This window comes from Synchiropus splendidus, chromosome 10, assembly GCF_027744825.2.
Source record: "Synchiropus splendidus isolate RoL2022-P1 chromosome 10, RoL_Sspl_1.0, whole genome shotgun sequence".
NCBI classification, from domain to species: domain Eukaryota; kingdom Metazoa; phylum Chordata; class Actinopteri; order Syngnathiformes; family Callionymidae; genus Synchiropus; species Synchiropus splendidus.
The window spans coordinates 11,958,496-11,985,375 of record NC_071343.1 but is presented as its reverse complement, the minus strand read 5'-3'; the positions used below and the strand labels follow the sequence as shown (position 1 = coordinate 11,985,375).

At 44.2% G+C, this 26,880-nt stretch overlaps 1 protein-coding gene across 3 annotated transcripts; it reads right to left on the bottom strand.

Annotated features, from left to right (window-relative positions):
* Positions 1-843: 843 nt before the first annotated feature.
* Positions 844-26,343, bottom strand: kdm6a (lysine (K)-specific demethylase 6A). Of its 3 annotated transcripts, XM_053876388.1 has the most exons (30): positions 25,878-26,343; positions 25,676-25,739; positions 21,620-21,728; positions 21,453-21,502; positions 20,782-20,840; positions 20,195-20,315; positions 15,182-15,236; positions 14,763-14,797; positions 13,344-13,437; positions 10,762-10,888; positions 10,588-10,686; positions 10,295-10,514; positions 9,933-10,073; positions 8,994-9,095; positions 8,857-8,922; positions 7,786-7,893; positions 7,245-7,643; positions 6,303-7,132; positions 6,038-6,167; positions 5,625-5,730; positions 5,134-5,339; positions 4,958-5,010; positions 3,927-3,998; positions 3,705-3,853; positions 3,516-3,630; positions 3,259-3,446; positions 2,661-2,802; positions 2,476-2,602; positions 1,613-1,783; positions 844-1,547 (listed from the first exon to the last, which is right to left on the bottom strand). In XM_053876388.1, the coding sequence occupies exons 1-30, from the start codon at positions 26,036-26,038 to the stop codon at positions 1,521-1,523; spliced, it is 4,326 nt and encodes a 1,441-aa protein (XP_053732363.1). In that variant the 5' UTR covers positions 26,039-26,343; the 3' UTR covers positions 844-1,520. The 3 variants fall into 3 exon arrangements, with proteins under 3 accessions (XP_053732363.1, XP_053732364.1, XP_053732365.1); XM_053876389.1 differs by lacking the exon at positions 9,933-10,073; XM_053876390.1 differs by lacking the exons at positions 20,195-20,315; positions 20,782-20,840; positions 21,453-21,502; ... (1 more) ...; positions 25,676-25,739; positions 25,878-26,343 and adding an exon at positions 16,596-18,615.
* Between the last annotated feature and the right edge of the window lie 537 nt (positions 26,344-26,880).

Below are 26,880 nucleotides of genomic sequence, written 5' to 3'. Positions count from 1 at the left end.
AAGCGGTTCTCAGAGCCTCACGTGTACAGTAGGGAGGTGGGTCACATGACCACAGAACTGCGGAGGCCACGTGCCTAAACAATTTACTTCCGCTCTCACGTCGCCAACAGTCGATTAAGTTCCTGAACGACAGACAGAATTAAAACGTGTCGCGACCAGAACAAAGACCCGAGACTCTCTCTGATATTTCCCAAAATGTCAAACTCCTCCCCAGCGGTGACTTTCGCGCGGTAAGTGCAGCGGGGGGAGCGCGCGCGGCGGCAGGAGGCAGACTTTAATAACCGCTAATTGAAGCGAGGTCGCGGCCGCACCAGAGCGCCCCCTGCAGTCATGGTAATGAAGTGGCTGTCAGGAGTGCGCCGGCACAGCTGGGCGCGTCACGTGTGAGGCTCTTTCAAGAGTCAGCGTCCGTCCACTGCTGTTCACTTTCAGAGCAGCGAGACTTTATTCATAGTTGAGATGCGACAGGAAACGAGTGGGCAAGAAGGAAACCGAAAAGAACAGGAGTGGAAAATGAAGAAATAAGGATATAATAAGAATGGATAGAAGGATGGATGGATAGAAGGATGGATGGATCGATGGATCGATGGATGGTTCCAGGATGATGTCAGAAATGATGTTTCCCCCAGCTGGGGGAAAAAAACAAAAACAAAAACAGGAGGACAGAGAGGACACTACACCACTAAAGCATGAAGGAACTCAGCAGGTGTAAATAAACACAGTTTTATTTATCGACGCTTAAAACATCCTTCAAACATAAACCTACTGTCAGGTCTCTGTACAGTGCTTACTAAGCTGTTTCATTAGAAAACATTTGAGGGTCCTCAGTGAAAAATTCTCAAGGCTCCTTCAGATTTTAATGGCAGGTACTCTGGGGAAAAAAAAAAACTTACAGCATTCCATCAACAAATATTTTCAAGCAATAAATATGCATTTATAAATAGTGTCAATTTACATCCAAACAATAAAAAAAACAAAGTCCACTCTCTCTCATCATGTGCAACCCTTTTTCTCAGTGACCAATGATTCCCTCTCGTTCCAAAGACTGCGAAGCTCCGCAAAATGACATTTCACTTAACTTTTCACATTACAAAACCGAAGTCTGCTGACCAGGGAAGAGGCTATCTAACATACAGAAGCTACACTAACGTCTCGTGGTGAGTGTGGGTGATGGGTGGGGGGTCAAAACACAAACGATAGAAAACGAAAGAGAGAGAAAAACGGATTAAATCAGTAGTTTTGTTAGACAACGCAGCCACTTAAAACAATCAAAACCTTGATCGTGATGATTTCTACGTGGTTTATTTCAATAAGTCCTTGAAGTAGAACAGTCAGGTTGTGGTGACGTCCCTCACCAGTCCAGTAGGGGGAGACAAAATTGCATAGACGCACAGCTTTCGTGCAGCTGCCTTAGTGAGATGGCTGCCGAGCGCAGCTGAAGGACCGTGGGCTAAAATTCCTGAATATCAGGAATCAAGATTCCTGGAAGGTTTCGGGTTTGAATCCTCAGAATGACGACATCAAGAGGAGGAAGGCAAAGGACTGGCCTGTGGGCAGAGACGGCGGGAATGAGAAGCTTCGGCCTAGCCAGCAGGAGATCAGGGACACTCACCAGGGTGAACTGGTCGTAGACCTGCATCAGGTCCTCGATCTTGTACTGCTCCAGCACCACAAAGTTGTCCAGGTTGTCGCTGGCCCTGCGAGCGCAGTCCTGGCAGTGAACCACGTACGTCTTCCTGCTGTTGCTCTCGCTGGTGACGAAGAGGAGGTCGTAGACCTCCACCTGCACACACGCACCAGTCAATACACGCGGCAAAGAGACCACACTGACACAGGCTCACACGACATCCTGTAGATCACTTCCATAACCCTCCCAGGCTCAGGTGCCAAAGTGAAGCAGGTTCTACTTCGACACTGTCAATGTTGTTTTCTTATTCACCATTCACCCAGGCTAGCTGACGTCAGCTCGCTATTCGACACACAGACTGTAGCAGAGAGAAGTCGACCTGCAACTGAACCCACAACAGTAAGAAGTCAATTCCCCCGGAGCTGTTCTAAATACAGCAAAACTATGATCCTGAGTCTCCTCAGGCTTCGAAAACAAACAGAGCTGTGGGATCAACAACCTATAGCTCGTACCTAAGCAGCAGCAGAAGCTGCTCCGGGTGCAGAGACATTTTTATGGAAATATAAGGCCAGTGTGATTTCACTGGTCTGATATGAGGAGTCGGAACATCTTTGCATCGAGGTACATCACTCGGTTTTCATGACCCTGGACCACATTTTCAAAACTTGTTACAAGGTAACAAGTAGTGAGTGAGTGAGGAGTTCATGTATTTACAAAAGGAGAAATAACTTAAACTGAATTCAAGAAACATCTTGCTGACATCACTCATTTTCTTCTTCGCCCGACCTCAGCAGGCTGAAGGAGCTTTGGGGACTATCCCAGCTCGGTGAACATGTCAGAGTCTTTACCTCACAGATGCTGCAGTAGTGGGCCGGCTCATTCTGGGTCCTCCCGTGCCAGACCAGCTCCTTCCCTGCAGCCAGCAGCAGCTCCCGCTGCATCTGACACTGCTTCAGCGTCCGCAGCAGACAGTACCTGGCGAGCAGGCGCACAGTCAGCTCAGTTCCCACAGACATCCAGCAGCTTCACTCACTTGATCATCTCGAAGAGCTTGGAGTCCGACACTTTGATGTTGCGGGCCATGTTCCAAGAGAGGTGGATCATGGGCACGATGGACTTGACGCTCTGCAGTTTGTTCCATTCGTAGCGTTCCACCGCCAGCTTGTACTGGTGAGCTGAAGCAGGGGAAAAGAAGGCAGGGAAAATGAAGCGTTGGTGCTTCCATGGCAACACAAACACTAGATCTGAATCAATTGAGAAAGAGGCGACAACAGGACTGTGACTGGGTTTGATGAAAGAAGCAGGCCTGCAGATATCAGTGGAGATGGTCCCTGTCTGATCCTGGACAACTAGCACACATTCACTTCAACTGTCTTCCAGCCGAAATGTAGCAGCAGTGCAACATGCACTAGTTGACGTGTACTCCACACAACAATGAGAGCAGAGGAAGCGACGTGCAACCATCCGGTCAACATGAACGGAGGAGCGGTCAATGATCGCACAAGTGTTGACAGTGAAGACTGTTTGGCTGCTTATCACAGTGAAACGTACTCAACTCTTCACTTCCATTTGTCCCAGGTGACACCTAACCACCAAAACATGACTCGGCCTTTTGCAGCTCCCTGCCTCACCTGTAAGAGGTCCCACATTCCAAGCGATGTTGTTGCACCAGCCGATGGCCTGGACCCAGTGGATGGTGCCGGTGTTGAGCCACACCAGGTCTCCAGGTCGCTGGATGAAGCGGTACACGGGCACGTTGGTCTCATACAGATCCTCCAGGTTGGGCCACCAGGAGCCCATCAGGAAGTTGATGTTGTTCCTGTGACACGAGCCGCACGGTTAAATCCAGTCAGCTGACCGCACCCAGCCTTGTTGCCGTGTCACCAACTTTTCACAGAAGTCGTTGATCACACCCCAGTACGGCTCCGGCACAGCAAACCACTCGCAGTCCCCGGGTCCGATGTTGATGTTGACTGAGCAGAAGTTGTTGTTCTCCTGGTGGCCTGTGACGGTGTGACATCATCAGTGACCAACTCAAACCCCGCCCCCCTCACAGACTTCAGATGAGCATCAGTACCTGGTGTCCGGCTGCCTGGAACCTTCATGTAGAGCTGCACCGTGTTCATGCCCAGGATGGTGTGACCCACATGACTCAGCAGATTTCCGGCTGACACCACTCTGGCGAAGGCCGGCAGCTTGGTCAGCTCCTGCAGCTGCTGCTTCCATCTGAACACAGGACAGTCACAATTTCGTCCAGCGCATGTGAATCAGCAGCATCTGCAGCGATGGAGGAACTCACTTCTTCTCATCAGAGAGGTCGATGTTGGTGCCAAACTTGATGTGTTTGAATGGACATTTTTTCCGCCTGAGACTGAAGGGGAAGAAAGAGTTACATGAAACTCAGAAATATACATCATCAAAACCTTCAATTCCACGACGACTCAAAATGATTGGCTTGTTGTTATTGTTTATATCGTGAACAGCGTATGCTACATGTAAATGATCAGGGCTCACAGTCCACAGTTGGTTTTCAACATGTTTTTCATGGAAAAATCCCCAAAGAAACAGCATAACTAAATGACAGGAATTGGCATGCTGCTCACCAAACATAGATCAGTTGGAGCTAATATGGACCCACACAAGGAAAAAGACTCACCACCTTCGTGGCCCAGAAGCAAATCAACAGGCAGGACAGCAAGTGACAAACAATCTCCCACCATTACCAATGTCAGTGGCAACAGCAAGCAGTCGCCGGCAAAGAGGTGAGTATTTTACCAGACCACCAGTCAGTTAAATGCAACACATGCCAGGAAAACTGTCTTCACCGTTCCAGAAAGCAACAGGTCCATCATTTGTGCAATAGCCACACAGAAAAAGACACGTAAATTTGCCAGAATATTGCTGTCATAAAATGTATTAAACATATTTGTCTTGACCAAATCGCCTGTTGCTACTGCCCCTGATGAAAATGTCAGATTATTGCGGTGTAGTCCAAATCTCTTTTCAGATGTTAGCCAAAAAATGTATTTCACATCTTCAAAACCAACAACATGCCAGCGAGGACTTGAATGCTGAAATGAACATGTGTCAGTTCACAGTTTCGTAAAAGTCACAGCCCAAAAAAGATGATTCATCAGATTCAATTAAATCCACCATCTCTTAATCAAAAATATTGATATTATTTATCAACATCACAGAAAAACAAAACTGATCACTCATCGTGGCGGGAGGAAGTTAAAAATATACATCTATCTCTGATCAATATCATTTTAAAAGTACAGTCCAAGTACAGATTCAAGACACAAGAATCAGAAAAGGACATGGTCTGACCTGTCTGGGGAGCCCATTTCTGCCTCCATTTCTTTCTTCTTCTCAGTTTCCTCCTGTATTAAACAAACAACAGCAGCTCAACAAATATGTCATTGACTAAATCCAGTTAGCACAATGCAAGAGGAAAGATTAGTCCTTGTACTCGTAGGACAGTTGAGGGAGTGTGAGCCACTGACCCGTAGCGACTCCTGGAAGGACGATGCCTGGTACTGGGCGTACTTGATGATGGTGGTGTGGGAGCGGCTGCTCTCACAGCGCCACATCTTTCTGCTGCCGCTGGGGTCCCAGTTCTCGTCAGTGGGTTGGGCCAGCTGGGATCGCACCTCCACCATATGGTCTGGGTTCGCCTCCACCAGTGTCTTTGTCGAAAATAGACCCAAGTCTGGGTAGGAAACACAGCAGAGGGGTTGCATTATCAAATATTTGCTCTGTGAATGCAAAATTCTCATGAAATATGATGTGTATCAGCGAGTCAGGATGCTGGGCTGCAGTACCATATTTCACAGGCAGGTGGTGCTGTCGCCATATAAGACAGACACTGTGTCCAGCATGATGTCATAGACACGCCCACATTGACAAGACTGCTGACGCACACACCAGACACGAACAGAAAAGGCTTTGGCAGTGATGGACACCTCTCCCTGAGCGCTGGGGTTGGGGATCTTACCAAGCTTCAGTGCTCCGGCCAGACCTCTGATGACTGTGACCGGGTTGGCTGGATTCGTGCAGAACTGATGGAGCGGGGGGAAGAAAGCGTCCCGCTTGTTTTCAAGCTGTGTGATAGAAATGACACAGAATTACAAGTGGCCAACAGAATTTGTCATTGAGCATAGCTCAAGGGCGCGGTATGCAAAAAAAAAAAAAAACACATTCGAGACAGGGGAAAAAAAAGACAAGAGTTCGGAAGACAATTAATGTAACCAAAGATAACGTGGACATTATCTTTGGAAATGTGAGGGAGGGACTACTACTACAGGACATTACAACAGCTGACCTTTTAACTATTACGGACACTAAACACCACTTGCTGTCAGAGAAGATGGAGGCTGGGTTGATTCTCTTCGCTCTGTTCATACTCACATAAATACTGGGCGTTGGGGGGTTCAGTTTGTCCTTTGGCAGCAGGGGGGAGGGCGAAGGAGGCGGGCGTGGTGGCGGGCACTTGTCCAGAAGGATGCTGCTGGTCGTTAAACCGTTTTTCCCCAGATTCCTGCAAAAACAGCAGTGAATGACCATCAGCTTGTAAGAGTTTGGCGAGCAAAAGGGAGAAACTGATCATCCAACAACTCTAGGAAGTCATTTAAAAAGGCAACTACTGGAGCCAAGAGCATGTCTAGCGTCATACCTGCAGGCTTTAAGAACTTCACTGGAACTGGGGTAGATGGATACGGAGGACCAGGGTGAGAGACTAGACGAGTGCCTGTGACTTCCTGCGGAAGACTCAACCTTCAGTGGGCTCCGAGAATCTTCACATGATCCCTTTCCATTGACCATCCGCCCCTGACTGGTGAAAGAGGACGGGCTGGTCGCGGCTCGCTGGTCAGCAGAGCTTGGGGAGGGCGTGGCTGCGGCCGACAACGGCGAGGAAGACACCGAAAGTTGCGATGGTGGTTTGACCGAGGCATGGAGACCAGAGAGGACGTTGTTGATCTTCTCTGAGGAAGGGTCTCCGTTGTTACTGCAGTTATTGTTATCATCGTTGGTTGTTGTTGCACTGGCTTTTCCCTTTAACAAGGCAGAGAGCTGAGGATTGTCTGAAGTGAGCGCGCCCAGGGCAGGAGAGCTAGGATGGCTTGTGGGGACGTCCTGGATGTGATTGGTCAATCCCTGCTCAGGCTTTGCACCGGAACTTTGAGAGGTCCCTGCGGAGGCCTCTGGACCTGATGTCAAAGAGGAAACGGCACCACTGGTGGCGCTGTTGACCCCGGCAGGCGCAGCTTCTTTGGTGTGGACCCCTGAGGTAGTGGTGGCGTGGGGGGGCGAGGAGAAGTGGTTTGGTGTGGTCTGCGGGGAGGTGGGGGATAAAGAGGAGGCCGATGAGGAGACAGTGCAGGGCCCGGAGGAATGTCCCACCTGGTTCAGAATGCCAGAGGAAGAAAAGGCGGTCTGAGGGGAAGATGAGCAGGAAAGGGGTTCTCCATTGGGACCTGCCAAATGGGAACCTTTTGGAAGCCCCTGGAAAAGAGGAAGAACAGGGTTTTGAAATGAGGAACTAAAGATGACAAATGTAGCCCCCGAAATTCATTGTCATGTGTATGCAGCCTTGGTAGTCTACAATCAGCCATACCTGAGTGGTAGTGTTGCACTGTTTGCTCCTCCACGTCTCCTCTAGATGGCCGGGACTGCCGCTAGCGCTGCTGGTGCTCGGGTTGGTGGCGGCTGTGCAGTTGTGAGGTAGAGAGTTCTGCTGTGGGTAAGGCACATTTCCGTTGCTCGTACCGCCACCTCCCAGCCCTGTGGTGTGACCTTTGCTGGGAGAACTGGTATCCAAGCGACCCAGCAGTCCTGGTGATGGACTAGAACAAGATCCATTGGCTGTAGGATGAGGGACAGATGGGGGTCGGGTGGCTGCTGGGTTCAGTGGGGACGTGTGTGGGGTGCTTTCACTGTGGTTTGACAATCCGGCCACAGGGCCGTTTGGGACATTGGGACGCAGCTGAGCATTTCCCGCCGACTGCTGCCTCATCTGACAAAAAAAAAAAAGAACAAGAGCATGAAAAGCCACTGCCAAGGTCATCATGGTCAGTGAGTGTGTCGATGCCTGCTGTCAGCTGTCATTGTGCTGAGCGAGTGAACGCTTCATTTCTGTTGAATATTCAAACGTGTACCTGCTGCTGATGTTGCTGCATGAGTGAGAACTGGTTTTCTAGCTGCTCCAGCATCTGCACCTGCGGGCTCTTGAGGTTCGCTCTGTTGCTTCGCAAGTGATCCAGAAGCTGCACAAATTTAGACACATACAAATGAGTTACTTAAAAACATGCAGCCCTCAGTAGAAATATTTGAAGTGGAACTCTTACATCATGGCAGCGATTTGTCTTCATGTACCATCAATGAAAAAAAAAAGTGTGTAAAAACACAGCTTTATACGCAGTTTATACTGCAGTTTTCTGAAACAATAATCTAACATTCAAATAAAAATAAAATAAAAGTGAACCTGACCATTTTGGTACATCACCATGTGCATGCATGCTATTTGTTTTCCTCATTTCTCAGCTCCAAATGAATCGAGTGTCGGAGCAAGTGGCCCTACATCCACCCACGGAGACGAAGAGATTGGATGACTGGCAAGAGGTACTGGTCTCAGGCATGTCTTTGGGTGGGCTCGTTCCATAGCAAAATGAATGTAGGTGCGAGTGAGCAGCAAATGAGCATTTCAAGGAGCAACGCAAATCAACAGTGTGAAAATTGAGGGAATACAATCCTGGGATAATTTTGTATTTGAATTTGTTCAAAAGTCGGGACAACAGAAAAGTAGTCTAACAAACTTGCTAGCCAAAATGAAACACAATTGTTTTATTCAAGATATTTGAAAGTTCTATATTACAATAGAAAAAAGTTTCATGCAGTAAAAGGTGCATGATGGTAAATTCTCTTTACATTAGAGGCTAATATGGTCCCAAAATAATATTGACAATGTTGCTAGAAGGGAACTGTATAAACAAGGTTCATTTTCACTTTCTCCAGCTATGTTCTTGCTTCCTTCTGGAAAGCACGGTGGGAAATACAGTAATGCAACCACGGCTTGTTCCACATCAACAATGTGTATTTTGGGAGGATTATGTTGTCTGTTCAACATTTCATACATGTATTGCTTTACATCTATGCTTCTTAACTTGAACAGAATTTCAGGCTAAACTATAATAAATAAGAATGAAGCGTGATTTTAAACTAAATATTACCTGCAGCTTCTGTGGTGTGAGATACCAGCCGGGAACTTGATTAGGGTTGATTGACTCAGCGTTTTCCTGATGACGACATACACATATATTATAACGGTTTGTAGTACAAAACGTGTGATGGTTTCAAGTCCGGGTACCTTTACTGGGCTTTCTGTGCGTTTGCGCTTGGCAGGACTTGCCTGCAGGTCCGAGTGGTTTTTACTAGCAGATTGGGATGCGTCGCCAGGACCTGAACAGGCCTGTAAGTCCGACAAAGATAAAGGATGAGGACACATCTACCAGTTAATCCAGTTAAAAGCATGAAACTACATGTATAAAAAAATCCCTTTTCCCTACCAAGCACAGACCAATTAACACATTTGTACCTTAATCCAAGTGCTAAAATGTAGATTAAGGTCATAATGAGGGTTCATGCTGTGACAGGGAGAAGCATGCAGAACCAATATTCTTATCAAATCATTCAGAGCTCGGTGTCAACAACAATAGCAAACCCTCAAATCAGGAATGCTCCCGGATGAGCCGTGTCACAAATCAATTACAGGCACAACTGGGTGCAAACTGAGCGTTAATGAAACACATTTGGAGCAGCAGAAATCTAGTCGGTATGAAACTCAAGTAAATGGGGATAACATTTTATTTCAACATTAAAGCTCATATTTTCAAGAAATAAAATCTAAAATTTGCCTTTGGACACAAGCAAAAAAACTGCAGTTTCAATATGATGGATGATTTGTGTTGTATTCCAAACTTGGATGCAATAAGCCCACAGTGATTACCTTTTGGAGGAAATCATAGGGTACTATATCCCACTGTAGTAAAGGCCATCTAATCGACAGAGCAACATGATATGACCCTTCATTCTCTTAAGAAGGTCACTGACTCGCAAATCATGAGCTTGAAGCAATCCCAGTGTCATTCCTAGTCCTCAAGGCTCTGTTCCACTTTATCGAACTTCTATTTCCCTTCAGGGCAAGAATTGTACGTCTGTTTATTTTTGGATATTAATGTGTGTCAAAGTGTGAAAGCAGAGTTCTGTGTCGCAGTGGTTCTGATCTTCTGCATGATCCGGGTCTCACCTGCTGTGCTTGTGCTGTGTTCAAGGCTCCCTGTCTGGACGTGAGCTCAGCAGGGATGGGAAGGCTCCATGCCTCCTCAATACTAGGAAGCATTTTACTCTTATTCTGCAGACTACCTGGCTGTAGGTTACACAACTGTGCCTAGGAGAAATTGTGCAGACACATGAGTACTGATAAAGTCCTCGGGGGGGGAAAAAACAAAGCAGCTATTCAAAGATGATTGATAAGGATTTACAAAACATGGTTTTATGCAATGACAGGAGAGCATGAATATGAATGCCTATTCATATCAGCCTTCATCACTGACAGCACCAATCACAACACCAAACAGTCGAACTGCACTGACGAATCTTGATGTCTACCTGCAGCAGTTTGATTCGCTGAGTGAGCGCGGCCGTGTTGAGGCAGGTCTTGCTGCGCGTGGCGTTGATGTAGCACTTGATCGCGTCATGGGGTTGCCCGCAGGACTCGTACAGTGTCCCTAAATCCATCCAGGCGGCAGCGTGGTTGTGGTCCAGTTGAACAGCACAGATGTAGGCTTGCAGTGCGTCCATAGGCTGGTTCTGCTGCTGGTAGAGAACGCTGAAGGAGGGAAGCAAGGCTTGAAAATAGACAGGTATAGCTTTGGTACAAGTGGCAGGAATTGTGCGCTCACCCTATGGAGCACCAGGTGTCAGCACTGGCCTCTGATTTATCAATGGACTGACGGTAGGAGATAAAGGCATCCTGTACTTTCCCAATACTGGAGTAGCACCTGAGCAGAGAATAAGAGTCATAAATAAACACGGTCTCTCCGGCGTGAAAATATTTCCATCCGTATCCATCTTACCTGCCGAGAAAGTACCACGACTGGCCAGAGTTTGGGTCGGCCTCTAGAGACTTCTGCAGACACTGGATGGCATAGCTGTCCTTGGCGCCTTTATCCCCGAGCTGCTCCACCATGTGATGCATCCAGCCTGGAAGAGAAAGAGCAGGAATCTTAAAGAAATAGTTTGACAGTCACATCGCATATCTGGACAGCCATTACGGAGTCAGCAAAAACCTTCCTCTGCTCTTAATATTTTATTTGCCAATGAATCAAACCAGATCCAATAGTTTGAATTTCCACTGTGTGAATTGATTTATAATAACAAAGCACCACCAAAATAAATCATTACACTACAGTGGGGACTTGAACAAAATGCTTACTGCTGACATTTAAAGAGACCAGCAATTTAGGTTTCAAAGTGCTTAACGGACAGAGGAAGTGGGCAAGAAGCAGAGCACCACTGTGAGCATGTGCGTGTGAGGTTGGAGGAAAGGGGGGGGGGGATTCTTCACACCCAGCAACTTCAAAAGAGCTCACATAGACAAATCGGACAACCACTTCCACCAGCAGGGGTTCACACCACCATAGTATGTGTGGTAGTGGTGGATGTTTTACAACAAGGAGACGCTGCGTGTTTTAAAGGGCCTCAATTACTTTTACACACCTGTGGCATTATCCACTGGTCGCCATGACAACCTTAGTATGTCGGGTCTTTACAACCGAGTGAGGTGGTGGGGGCGGCAGCTCCCACAATGGCCAAGAAAAATGCTTTAAAATGTAAATTACACAGTCACATTTTCATACCAATGTCATAAATATCGTTTTTTAAAGTCAGGATTGAGAATGCAGGCAGCTACACTCGACACTCTGTCCCATTAATAAGCAAAAAGCTTTGTCAACTATCCTTGATGTTGCATACACCAAACCAAGGGGCCATGTATCTAGACTGCATGCATTCAAACCATTTGCCTGATCTGGGTCAGCAGAGCTCATCAAATAAGTGATGATTAGCAGGTAGACGGCAACCAAAGACATATGATCATCGCAAAAGAACAAAACAATTGCAGCAGAAGAGAGAATTCTCCCATATCAGACCTTGTTTATCCACTTGACTTCTTGTTAGTTATTGTCCTGACATGCATCTAGGCTTTTCACACACACTACACCACCAGGTCTGGCTGCCAGCCAGAAGACAAGACAAGGAACGTCAATGCTTGGTCTGTTAATTCCAATTGCAGTGATGGTGACATATTGATTCTACAACCAGACATGCTGGACATAGGACTTGGTGAGTCCTACATGTAAATGAGTGTGTTAGATTTATCAAGTGTGAGTTTCGTGTGACATATATTTTACTGTATGTTTAACAAAACTTTTCAGAGTAAATGACAATCACTGTTATATTTTTTAACACAAACAAGTCTTTCTGGAAACCGCAAGAGTTGTTTTGCCAGCAACTCTTGGTGTGAAGACAAACATCCCCATGAGGCGATGAGGTGTGTTTTTTTTTTAATTAAATTGAGCCACATGATTCTCAGGGATGAGTTTCCCAACATGCAGAACAATTTGCATAAGTATAAATGCAGATTGCAATATCAGCTTTCCAATTTGTCATAGGTGAAATCATAAGCAAAACATGGTCATACTAAATAGGTTAGAATATGGATTGACCCGTCCTCAACCATATCCTCACAGTCTTGGACTTTCGAAAAACAGGTTCTGGGAGACGACAGACACATCCTGTCCAACCCCGTTTTTCATGGCCGGTTTAAAAAAAAAAAACACGTTCCTATCGATCAGCAGTAAAGATGGACACGCACATCCAATGTTTTGAAACATATTCACCCAGGGACCTATTTTCCAAAAAGTATCCAATCCAGTGACAGAAATGGCCGGATTTGTGTGGATGAAAGGTCTATCTGAGACAGAACTAGTGCAGAATAAAGCGGCCTAAAACACATTCAGTTGAAGAGTGGATGTATCAGCAATTTGCTCAACAGACGAACCTCGACCAAAACTAGACACACAAGCCTCAGTGTTGACATTTGTATGGTCTTATTCTAGTAGAAACAAGACAGAACCCCAATTTAAAAGATAAAATCAACAGTCTGCAATAAAAACAGCAAGCATTACAAGTACATTAGCCAAAGCTACACTTTTATTTATATTTTTCATCTGGCATTGGCCATCCTATAAATAAGTACCACAAAGGCACTTAGGCCACAAGAGACAATGCGAGATGAAACTTGAGTCCAAAGCAAAATACTATGAATATTTGGAAACACAGCAAAAGCCCCATAATACCACATTGATTCGGGTTTCAGGTTAGAAAAAGCTTAAGTACAAATGAAACTTTAAAAGGCACAAAATGTAAACCAGTCAGAATTGAGTAAATGATTTTGTATGTGTGGTGCATTTGTCATGCTGCCTCACTGGTGGGGGAGGGGAGTGATTAAAGCGTGGTTGAGATGCACACTCTCTCTATGATCATGACTATTGCTTGCAGGAAACTGACCTCCATGAACCATCCTGATGTACAATAAATTGTAGTCCAAAACCCATGCTCTCAAATGATAGATGATCAAATTAAAAAGTGAACTCACCAAGCTGTTGCAGTGTTGACGCCTTCACCTGTGCAGGAAGATTCTCCGTCTGCAATAGACTTTCATATGCCTCTTTAGCAGCCCTGTACTTCTTCTACAGATGGAGAGAAAGCAAATGAGGGGAGAAGATGTAAGACAGCGCTTGTTCAAGCCAGACAGGAGGGTCTCCGCGTTTTACGATTCAATCTGGACACACACAAAGAGAGTCCAAAGACCTTCTCACAGTGGTAATGACCAGTCACAGACACAAATGCAGACAGGGAGGGTCAAGCAAGGAGGAGGACAGGCCAGACTCAACACGTCTGGCACCTTTAAGTGTGTCTGCACTTCCGTGTATGTGTGTCAATGCCACACAATGCCAGTTGTATTTTGTGAGAAACCTGATCCTTCTGGCCCTGAGGCCAGCGCGTGGTTTGTTTTCACACTGCAACCTTATTGACCTCTCCAATGATAGAAGGCGTGGGTTCACATCGCCAGTCTTCTCTTATCAACCCAGACTTCTTTAAAGCAACCAGACCTCGCTTGTCTACAAAACCACTTAAGGGCAAGTGAGGAGACAGCCATGCACTCCAATGTGCACACAAACACACACAGTTGTCTCAGGACCCTTCCTGTCGATGCATCATTAAGACACCTCCGGTTAAGCTTCGACACTTGGGGAACATAAATAAGAGATTCTATTTGAGGGTCCGTCCGGTTTTCGATGAAGAGGATGTCAGCCAGACAGCCAAACACTTGGCCATCATAGCTCATGCAAAATTAATTTTCACGTTCAACTGCAGCAGAGCAAGTGACTTTAAATCTGGGGCAACCAAAGTTCACACAGCCACAGTTAAGATTTCTGACCAGGACGACAATGAGATTTAATAAAGTAAAGATATAATTTTCCTCAAGTTATTATTAAGTCACCCTCCTAATCAGATAATTCTCTTGGGAAGTAGTATTAGCAATTGTATTACTACTCTACAGCGGTGACTGTGAGGTGGTGACGCCGTTGACAGGGATGTGGTGGGACATTGACACTCCACGATTGAAGGCTTAAGCAGCCGTCGTGTATGCAGTGTAAAACCAAGAAGCTCGGGCTGTTGGATAGACTTGGTAAATTTATCTACCAATCAAAATAGAAAACAATATAAAACCAAGTGAAGTATTCGACTTTTCTTATATATACTTTAAATAGTTTGGATGTCAAGGCCTTTGCTACCAAGTGGAGAGCACAGATGGAGAGATTTCACACCCAGCACACGCAGAATCAAAACTAGAGAGGGAAAAACAAGTGAAAACTTCATCCTCTGAAATGTCTACAAAATCCTGCTACATTTGTTAAATGATCCATCGCGATGAACAAAATCTGTTGTTATATTTATACCCATTTTTAAGTGATAAGGCAAGTGAGGCAATGAATTAAGTGAGTCTTACCTGAATTTCATATAAATGAGCGATGTGGAACTGAACTGTGGAAAAAAAGAAAAAGAATGATGGTTTTACTTTTTCATACTTGATATTAAACATTCATTGAGCGGACCTAGGTGGGTACAGACGGCACACAATATGGAGCACAGAAGGGAGGAGCCCTGGGACCGTTCTCCCTCAAGTGTGCCGGTGGACTGAAATCACACTGTGTATGTATTCTGCAATGTGCATGCAATCACTTGCAGCTCTTGCTCCTTGTGCTGTCTCCTAGGCAACCCCAGTCTCAGGCAGAGTCAGCAGGGTGAAGGCAGCAGAGGAGAAACTGCTCTGCAGAAATATTTTCTGCACCCTTCCAGTGTGCAACATGTGCTTACAAGCTTGTGCATAAAACATAGCATTTCAACAGCAATCAATATACGACTTACTTTCAGCTTTAGACAAAGTGCAGAGATTGGAGTCCAGTAAAGCCAGCTGAAAATGCTGCAGAGACAAAGAACAATGATGCCATTACTTTTCCAGATTTCACATTTTCAGCATGATGCTCATGTTGCTTGGAGGAAAACCAGTCAATGGCTAAAAATAAACCAACTGGTAAGAATAGATTTCAGAGTACGCAGAAGCAGCAGCAAGAGACCGCCTCTGCTGCTCAAAATCGTGTTGCCTTGCCATCTAATCTGGTTTCCTGAAAAGCTCAATGGATCCACCACAAAAGAGTCTCAACTCTTTTGGCTGAAACATGAGAGGACACTGATGGCTCTGGTAACTGAGACATCAATACTCATGTCCCTAGGTCCCCGATCCTGACTTCCTCTTTCCTGCCATCCAGACAGTTTGATCTGCTCAAAAGCCCATATGCATTTATGTCAAGGCGTGGCACGTTTTTTGCAGATGCCCATTGCCACCGTCACCCAGAGGATAACAACGACAGCCTCTTTTTCATTTTCTGACCTTCAGTGAATCCACGTGTTTGGAAATAATGGTTGTGGTCAATAAAGCTATTGAACATTAACATATTATAGATGAAAAACGTTTGATGCTTTATCTACAATAATTCAAAGACTGATAAGAGCTAAATACTTTCAGAGTTTCTATTTAACTTTGACATTAGTTTCACTTTAATAACGGCACTGTGGTCATGCTAAAATGGCATGGTCAAGGTCAGGTTGGGTAGAAATTGTTAATAGACTTTCTTGGATCCTGGATGTTTTAAAATGACTAACACTGGGGTCGGCTGTGTCTAACTTGTTAATAGAAAAAAATATGTGGACACAAATGATCCCGAATAAAATCGCAACACTGTGACCCATTTTATCCTCAACAGTCTTGATTTAAAGTAATAGATTAAGGATCAGTGCCAACTTCCAGTTTAATAGTCATCTGTTTCTCCCAGTGAAATATTTTTCCATTTAAATACCACTGATGAGTAGAAAGCAACAGCATCCACCAAACTGTACTAAAAAAGGCATCAGTGTCAGTAATCTGGGTCAGCGAAGACTCTTAAGCACTTGCAACCATGAGCCTCGCTGTAAAGAACACACTGTGCTATTGCATTGCTTGGTGGAGAATATCCACAATAAAGCTCACATTCAACTGTCACTCTGGGCCACTGAGGTTATGCTTCAGTGGGGTCAGTTGTCATTGAATGATGCAGAGGCCCGGAAACTCGCAGCACTGTCGCTCAATGTCACAGACAAATCAAGATCCTTCCAGTTGGGCTCACACTCCAGCACATAATGCATCTTTTCAGTTACACATTAAAAACAAGGACAAAGCCTCACGGCATTCAACAGCACCCGGTGAACGACAGATTAAGAAACAGAGATAAGACAAATGTGTTACCTAGACCACCAGCACGTCACACAGGAGAAGTGGATCCTCCGGCAGATCTCCTGCCTCCTTCTTCCTTTTCACACTTGCAAACAGCAAGTAGATAATGCAGCAGGATTGTTAGCCTTGCATTCCACCTCTCTCTTCATAACTATGCTTGCCTTCTCTCTCCTTCTCACTGCAATCTATCCTGTTCTCTCCCCTTCAGCCCTGCTGCCTTCCCCTTCTGCTATCCTGGTGTCAGTGATTACTATTCAGCAGACGGCTGTGGTAGAGAGTGCAGGGAGATGACACACAATACCTCAAAGAAGGAACACACACACACACGCGCACACACACACGTACACACCAGCTCCCCCTCCCTTCATCTCACCTTCTTTCTCAGCTCAAAGCTATTTTCTATGGATACACAGAATCCTCAGAGATGAACCGCCACTATGTCCAGATGTGCTAGACTATCACAGCACTCACACTGGTGCACCTCTTTCGAGCTCAGACATTTGCCATGAATAGAACGAGTCAGTTCCCAAACAATTGATCAGAACATGCTAACTCATCAATTTGGCACAAGGTTAAAACATAGTTGCATGCAAGTTATTCTATATCTCCATTTAATTCCCAAAAATATTCATTCAGCTCCTCCACACACGAACAAATCCCAGGCTGGAGAGAACAGGGGCAGTGGTGTGTGTGTGTCAATATCTGCAAGTGCACAAGACTGGCACTAAGCCAGGCAGTCGAGGAGCGGGGCGCAGACATGTCAGAGAGGATGTGCAGCTAATGTGACCCACAATGATAACATTGGGCTGACCAGATGTAAGTTAATTGAAAAAAAAAAGCCCCAATGGATTGTTTCAGGGAGAGGGGGGTACACGTCTATGTGCTCACACTCATGCAAATGTCCTGAGACAGTGTGCAAAAAGTGCAACAGTTGTTTCCATCTTCCATTTCTTCCACAAATTTATACGTGTGTACAGGGATTTCAAACTGAATCAGTCCACGAATTGAATGCTTAAAGATAAAAGGGAATCCATGACTGACACAGCTGGCCTTCAGCCCTACCTCTTCAAACTAGCCTGCTGCCACTCACCTCCACTGTGACCACTGCATGCAGCACAAGTGGGAGGGAGATGGAAGACCCACTATTAAAAGCATCATCTGAGCTTCACACAGAGAATTGCAACACATTTTAATTGTAATACATGTTTAAGACAAAGAAGAAAAATTCAAGCCGCAATTTAAGCTCTTACGAAAATCCAGACATCAGCATCGTTCTTCTATTCCGCATGTCCTGTCCATGCAAGAGAGCCGTCTGTCAGTAACCGCTCCCCAACTCAGTTGTCATAGCGTGACTGCAGCATTGATGTGTTAGTGCTGTCACAAACTGTTGTGCGAGTGATGGTGTGTGTGCCTGAGTATTCTGAAATATTTGTGCAATTAGGAAGTGCAATGCAATGGAAGGAATTACAGAATACAGGAACGAATAAAGTTCTAATGTCCTCCATTTCCCTGTGGCATATTGTGCTAGCATGCCATTTAGCATGAACCTGATGGCTAATAATGTTTAGTGAGAGTAATTGGGCTTGGAATCAAATAAGCCACAGTTTATATTTTCTTCCTCTCAGCCACAGTGAATTGAAACGGCACCTCAACAACACGTTTGCCATCTTCAGGTCATATGTCAATGATTGACAGGTTTCAAATGCCTCAGTACTGTTGTTTTTCACGTCTAATGTGAAACCTTGGCATTCTATATGTTCATACTGATTGGAAATGCATGAAACTTACTAGCACTGTGTCCAAAGTTTGTCACACAAATGCAAACACATCCATAGCAGCCAAAATAATGATCATGTTTAAAATTCGACCAATTGTGCCACAGCGGAACATAGTCAACACAGACAAGCAATTCTTGTCTTGGTGGGCCGCTCCACTGTAAATCTCTGAAGTAATCTAACTTTTATCTATTAAAACACGATACAAAACAGAAAAACTCCCTGACTAAATATACTGATACAATATTTTAAGACATTGGGACTTGGTGTCAGCAACAGAACGCCACCGTCTGGAAATCTCCAGCTAGCGGGTGTGGGTTAAGTGCGGCAGACTTTGTAAATCTCAGACAGAAGATAGATGATCCACCTGCCATTGTTAAACTTGGGACACGCGAGGTCAAGTGTCCTCAGACAGGAAGGAAGAGTGTTTGCTTTCACGCCAACTCAATGACAACATCGCTCTGGGTCACATTTGGGGTCAACAGGGTTCATACCTCTCACCAGTAACCATAGACAGAATTAACAGAAAAACAGAAAACAGTGAAATACCCCATTACTAGGGATTAAGGATGGGCGATATGGACAAAAAAGTTATCGCGATAAATGTTGTAATTTTTGCCATAATGATAATTGTGCGAGACGTTTCCTCTACCAACAAACTGGACACATTTCCTAGATGCTATTGAAGAAATATTAGAAATAATGTGAATAAATGATCATTTAGTCATATTCTAGTCTGGTTCCTCAGCAGCAGTCTGTTGGCTCAGCATTCCTGACAACACTAACTGGACTAAAAGAAAACTTAAATGAATGCAAGTGTTTTTTGTACTCAGAGATGATTATGAAGAGTTTGATTGTTAAACTCAAGCCATGCGTCTGTGCAACTGAGACGTTTCCTCTACCAACAAAGCTGTGTGTGTGTGGCTTGATGAAGATAGAGAATGGAACTATTTATATGTTATTTTCTGAATATGTACTGCATTGGGAATTTAGTGTTTTCACTGAACACTGTGCTTACAGGCAGCATTGGTGTCATTAAATCAGTCAAATACATGAACAGAAATACTGAATGTCAGTATCGTTTACAATTGTTTAGTATGATAGAGCTCCTACTTTTTGGAGGATCAGATGTGACCTCGGACTTCCTACCAGTGGAGCAGCGTGTCTGAAGTGAAAACGGTCTGACTAATACCAATGTCTTGTGAGTCAATTGGAAATATGAACGAAGAGCGTTCACAGAGCACTGCCATCACAAGGAACCGCAAGGAACAGAGATAAGGGCAAGCGAGGCAGACATCGCAACCAACGTTTTAGCAGCGAACGCACCAGTGTTTCATTAAATCAGTAAAATATATGATGTTGAAACAACAGAAATGTTGCCTCACTAGATTAGTATTTGAACAAAGACCACATCAAGACAAGAGCTCTGTTCATTATTTTTCCACTTTGGTGGGGCGGTAGCTCAACGAGCTTAGTGCAAGTAGTTTCACCACAAAATCTAATTTTCAGGAAAAGAATAATATGGATTTTGATTTTAGTCAAAATCACCCAGCCCAACACGGTCAGAGCAGTAAAGCCACTTTTCTAATGTGCTGGCATCAACTTGTCTCACTTGAAACAATGAATGAAACAGCCCAATGTCATGATGACAACGCGGCGCGCGTGTTCCTGGCCACCAGAGAGATGACCAAACTTGGTAGGGATGGAAAGCAACAGCAGACCTTGTCAACAACACCAAGAAATGCTGAGGCATAATTTCAGGTCATAAACTCCACAGGTGAAAAACAACCAGAAGAATTGAAATAGTAATAGGAGTAGCAAAACTGTCTCCATTACCTTTAAGCTTGACTCGTAGTCCGTGTTGACTTTGAACATGAGCCCTAGTCTCAGGTGAATCTCCTTCACTCTTGAGAAACCAGAGTCGATGTATAGCACCTCCTGAAATGCCTTGATTGCCCTGAAAGACGACACGTCAAAGCAAGTCGACAAATTAGTTAAATGCGTAAACAGGGGACCTTTGACAACTGAAAGCCATAGTGAAATGGCTGACCATTTACTTTAAAACCGATATGCTAAAAGGCATGTACGCATACTCTGAACGCTTTTCCCACAATGACTGCTCGATGATTTCTACATTATTAATGAAGTACATTGAACATTTACATCACATGCATAATATGTCCAGGTTTATTGGAATGCAAGGCATGCAAGGAAAAATATTTGATTGTAATTAAGATTTCGACTCAACTTGCTTCAGATTTTCCAAAACACAACACAATATTTACATTTGTTTGTCATGTCATTGGTACCAAAATCGGATTTGTCAAAATAACCAATGACTTTCTTAGGTTGCATAATGGAAAACTGAAAAAGGAACTGGCTTAGCGCTGATCACGTCTCGAGAAGAGAGAGAAAGCACTTACCAATGAAATGCATTGTAATGGAAGTAAACCATGCCAAGACCATATAAAAATGGAGCATTCTGTAAGAAACACAGGATTTAGTTTGAGTCATGCCATTTTATTCACCTTCAAACAAAAACAACATGCAAGTTTTTTACATATATCAGAAGCCAAAGGGAGTCCTTAGCTAAAAATATACAGCAAAGAGTTTTTGGGTTATTGTGGTCAAAATAGCAAGCAGATCTATACTTGCACAATGAATTGAATTTGAACTGTGACCATGATTTTTGCTGCCACAATTCCACTGTAATTATCGTCCCCATATAGGCATTAATAGGGCGACGCACTTCAGGAGCATTTTTGTATTTTGCACATGCCCAATCAGTACGACTGTATAGTTCACATGAAACGAAAAGACTCTGCGACATCTGACTGAGAGCTAATAAACTGACGTGTGACCCCTCCCCCTAGCTGATGACAACATGATGACAAAGAATGCTGGTTGGTCACCTTATCAATGAGCAGAGGTTGGAAGAAAATAAGCATAAATCAATAAAATACATTACAATGTTGACCTCCCTAACTATGTTTTCACTTTATTTACGTACATGACCTAAACTCTCACTGGAATTAAGGACAACGTTTTCATCTCATACTTTAAAAACAAAATTGAACATCGTGCTCAAACTCACCTTCCAGTAATCGGACTGTAAACTGAAGTACTTCTGGTATGCTGATAATGCTGAGGGGCAAGAGAGGAAGAGAGACTTAATGAAGGAAAAAAATGAACAAGGTAGAATGTGGCAACATAAAATATTAAGAGTGTAGAATTAATATTTGCAGAGGAATGGCCTTTTACCTTTTGGATAATCCTCCAACAATAGGTTGAAGTGGCCAAGTTGACAGAAAATGTCAGGCTCCACTTTCCCTTCAGATTTCAGGATGAGGGCGTCGTAGCAGCTAACAGCCTGGGTCACAAACAATCAAAAATAAACAAATAAAAATCTGGCTTTTGACTGGTTTTTTACAAACCTTTGTATAGTTACATAAATCCCGGTGGTAACATTTCTTTTCTGAAACACTTTGTATTGACATGGGGAAATAATTTGCTTAAGAGGATTTAATCTGGCAATTAGTTTGTTTGAAAATAATATTTTACCTCTATTGAACACATCACTGCGTGTCTGTTCGCATGAAACGCTATGATTGGAAATATGTCCTTATAAAAGCATTTCATTAGAAAATGTGCCCTGCTCCCCAGCCGCGACCACTATACTGTGATTGGTCAGGAGGAAACCTTCAGCTCGCCTCTGCTCTTGCTGCACTCTTAAACACCATATGAACTCCACACTTGGAAGATAAAATCTCTCACAGCCAAAGCCTCACTTCCTTGTCAGTCCAGACCAGTTGCCGTGCACCGTCCTGTCTGAACGCTTGGTTGTAGACGAGCAGAGATAAAAATGAGATCCTGGTTTAGCGAATCGGACAACGGTGACTGTCACTCTCACACTGACTCCCACCTCTGCCTCTGGTGACGGACACATCTGAGCATCAGAGACTACATACTTCTCCTAACCAACTTGAATCACCACTGCATCTCTGATTTGATGCAAAGGACACAATCACTGGTAATAATAATAAGGAGGTGGGCAGGTTCAGAGCTCCGCTAGAGGCACATCAAAACCCACTGTGTTGAAACAGCGGGCGTCTTGTAACGTCTGGTTGGTCAAGATTTCAGAAGAGGAGGACTTCAACATTTGAAGTACATGCATGCGTCGGAAAAGATGGGTTTGGCTCTTTAACATAAACACAAAGAAACAAGGAAAAAACTGTTCCTAAAATTAGAATAACAGCAAAACAGTAAACAAGGGCTATTTTAATTTTCCATTTTGCAACTCAGTTCATTTACCACCCTCCAATGCACTCATAAAATTGTCCTTTAATTTCCTTTTAATGTGCGAAACATCGGAAACTGAAGACAGCAGCAAAAAAAAATATCAAAACTTTTCACACAAGAACAGACATACCCAACACACTGACAAACATTCTATCTACCTCTGCACAAGAGTTCCATCGTGAAATGTGCCTAAGAAATATTAAACAGCCAAACATTTCTGGAAAAAACATCTTCCACAAGGTTTATTGTAACTGCTAATTGAGGAACACTCGATGAAGCAAGTTCGCTCTTTCAACCCCAAGTTTTGGAAGAGAGGTAAGTGATGAGACCTGCTCGCGTCCAAACTGCAAAACATAAAAAAAATGGACGCCCTTAATGTCCAATCATTTGTCTCTTTATAAAGCCCTATTGGTAGTGTTTCCTCTCAGTATTTTTGCTGAATGTGACCAAAATGCGCCGAGTCTCAACCCTTTTGCAGCCGCCATATTTGTTTGTAGTGAAACTCGTGGCAGGGAAGCGCTGTGATTGATGGGATGTCTGGGGCTGATGACAGGAGGAAGCTGCAGAGAAGCTCCAAACTTTACACAATGGTTTGCAAAACCAACTATACTGTTTGAATGAATGATTGTTTAAAGGTGTGAAAGTCTAGAAAACCATCACAGATACTTAGCTGATCCAACTGTATGCGTGTCTTGCATAACTATATGAAAGAAGATGAATAAAACTGTAGACGCTTAGCTTGTAGTAAGGGAAAGAATCATTAAAACGTTTTTTTTAATTAAGCAGGGTCAGCGAAACAACTGCCCAGGAGACTGCTGCATCTGAAAGTGTTACTGCAGCAATAGATACCAAATTCATCTGTCAAATATCTGAGTCAAACGATTATTTGACTCAGATATTTTTATTATAGAAAATTATTTTTTTTACAAGTAGATGTTTACAATTTCTATTTTTACAATGCCAGTTTTGTCTGTGGGTGACCTGGTGTGTCAGGAGGGAAGGGGAGGGGCAGAGCTTTGGACGCTTCGTTTCAAAATCCTAACTAAAAGCCTTGTGAAATGTATTCAAGTCTGAGTCCTCTTCCATTTTGTACGGACAGCATTAGACCAAGAGAACATAAGAGGCTGGTGATTGATGATTACTCAAGCTGCTTATTGAAAATGAATTAATGATGCGGGTTAGTGCCATGCTGATTTACAGTCATCCCGAAGTGCAGACAGCTGAGCGCTGATACCGTTATAATCTCAGGCGCCAGTGGAAAAAGACATTTTCGAACGTCTGGTCACCTCTGGTCTTATCACTCAATTATTTCATCAACAGGCGTTTTTGTGTTGTTGAAAGCTCCTCAGTCACAACAACACAGGATCTCTAATTACTAATCTGACAAGATAATTTCTTATAAATGACTGTCATGAGCAGGAAACAAGTCACATCAATAAGAACTGATTAAAACACTGGAAAAACACCACTGAGGAAAGAATACTCTTGAGTTGAACAGCAGGGAAATGTTTTCACAGTCTGGACACAGACCCATGTAGAACAACCATTTCACCGGCTCTTGGGCATTTGGATTTGGGCAACCAAGGTTAACCGAGGTGTTTGCCAGCTGACAAAGTCAGCATGTGGCTTCTTAGTGTACAAAGGACCCTGTGTCGGACCAGTCACATACAAAGCCATTTTCATTGCACGGGCTCTGTAAACTAACCCTAGAATACATTACCCATTTTGCAAGTGTTATGGCACCACGCCAAGTCAATTACTGTAAAGATGCGAGCAACGCTTGAGTTTACCTCAAGTGACCTTTAGATTATAGTCCAACACACCACCAGTTACTAATGTAACCGACCAGACAATCAAAATTCTGATATAGCCATTTCATTTTTAATAAACCAAAGACAGCCAAATGCTTCAGGCAAATCTGCTGCATACACGTGGCAGGAGCTGTTACTGTTTAAAAAGATGCAGTTACTTCCTCTTTAAAGAGCCACACAGTTACAAAAACACAGCCGTAATGTTTGGTGATGCTCATCAACTGGTAATTATGTTCTAGAAATGTCTGCTTGTTTCATGAAGTCATGTGAACTTCTGATTTTGCTTTGACTTTTGCATCCGTTAAATATACAGGCAATGTGTAAGTGATCGCATATCACGCCAAAATGGATACAAATCGTTTTCTTTAGTGTTTATCTGACCTTCAAAATGGAGTTAAACTGAGATAAACCTTCGCACAATTTTCAGCCGTTTACATGGCAGTTCAACCTCTGCCAAATGTCGAATAACAAATGGAGATATTCAACACCTATCATACATTAATGTAAATGTTCCAAAACTGCCTGCGTATATAATAGACAACAATAGACATCCAAGAATGACAGTGACTGTTGCATGGGTCGCCACAGCTGTATAGCCACATGCTAGCAGAGTCATCAGATGTTGAGACACGAGCGTTACGTCCAGCGTAATAATAATATTAATAATAACAAAAACAACGACAAAATACTAGCAAATATAGGATAAAAAAGAAACTTCATAATTGCCACGCTTAAAGCCATGGTTTCCCTGACAAACCCCACAAATAAATGTATCATCTTACCAGTATCTATAATAGCATTCAATTAAGTCGGTCACCAAAAGACTTTACCCATTATATTCACGCATTTATGCGAGCTTACATGCTAAAATAAACAGACGCAGTTCTTAGTCCCTAATAGTGGGATGATCGTTATCCATAGCACGTCGCTGCAAGTAGCAGTTTGTTTTAAGAGACTTTAAACATTAACTTCTGGGGTGGTCCACGGTCGTGATGTCTGTACAGTGTTTGTCTATGCCACAATCATAAACAACTTTTTTCAAATAGAAGCTAGAGCAGCTTTAAAGTTGAGGGAATCGAAGCTAACGTGCTAGCACATTGTAGCATACGAGTTGCTGAGAGGCCTGTACCACTTCATCCAGGTGGGATGTGTACTGATCGGGGGAAACGGCACAAGGGGGGCGGCTGTGGTCCAACTCCGAAATTACCTTTAACAACAAGGCCTTCGTTCTGGCGCCATCTTCTTGAAGCCTGTGAAATCCAAACAGTGAACTGCAAGTAGAGGACAGACAACACAGGCGGTTCCGTATTACTTCAGGGGACGTTGGTGTTGTTTCAAAGAGTGCAAGAAAGCAAATAAAACCACACGAACTCAGCTGGTGGAGCGGAGGATACCACGGCCAAGCTCACCTGTCAATTGCGGCCAAACTCTCTTTCTCTTGCGGCGTTAGCTTCGGAAAGTCCTCTTCGATATCGGTCGGTTTTCCCGACGCCATTTTCTCCTCGTCATTACCGAGGCTCGGAGCAGCGGCTGAGGCGGCGGCGGCGAGCGACACTCCGCACGATTTCATGAGAAGAGCGGTGAAATTCCAACGGGACCGAGCAAATCCGGGGAGATGCAATGGCTGCGAGGGCGCCACACACCTTATCCAGGACTAAAACGGGGCGTAGCGTTATTTCGTGCCAAATCCTCAAGGAAAAGACCCTTTCAAGTTACCCTCCACCCTCCTCATTGTGCCAAACAACACAGCGTGGACTCCAGTGCCGGCGACTGCATGAAGCTGATGCACTGTCGGGTTTTGCGGCTCTTGTTACTGATAATATCGCAAACTTCTCCAACCATCGGCTCAAACTTGTTGTAATTGTGTCACATAGGCAAACGCACGCCGCCTCTGTGGCCACGCCTTCTCTTTCACTGCGCCAATCAACGGCCGGTATTCGCCGTCATGTGATCGTCTACAGTTGACGTGAGGCGTACACGCGGACGGGCGCGCGCACGCACACATCAAACAATCCACCAAGCTCCGCCTTACGCGCTCCAATTGGGCAGACGAGCAGTATTATGATTACGTAACTCAACTTTGCCGCATATCTATTGGTCGGACCCGCCGTCATTTAAGAAAATGACGGGCATTTGTGCCAACGTTGCATTTATACTGTACTGATGGAGTGATGGAAATGTCGAAAACTACTTCTTCCACTCGCGTTCATTCCCTGTATTTAAATTGATCCCAGCGCCGAAAAAATCCAACATCATTATTATGATCACACCTCCTTGTAGCCGCTCCAATACAGATGCATTACTAACCTTGAATTATTAATGGTTATTTTGATGTATTTTATTATGTGTTGCAGTGAAGTCTTTAGCTATTACTGTGACATATTGTGTCCAGCGTATCAAATAAAAGTCCAC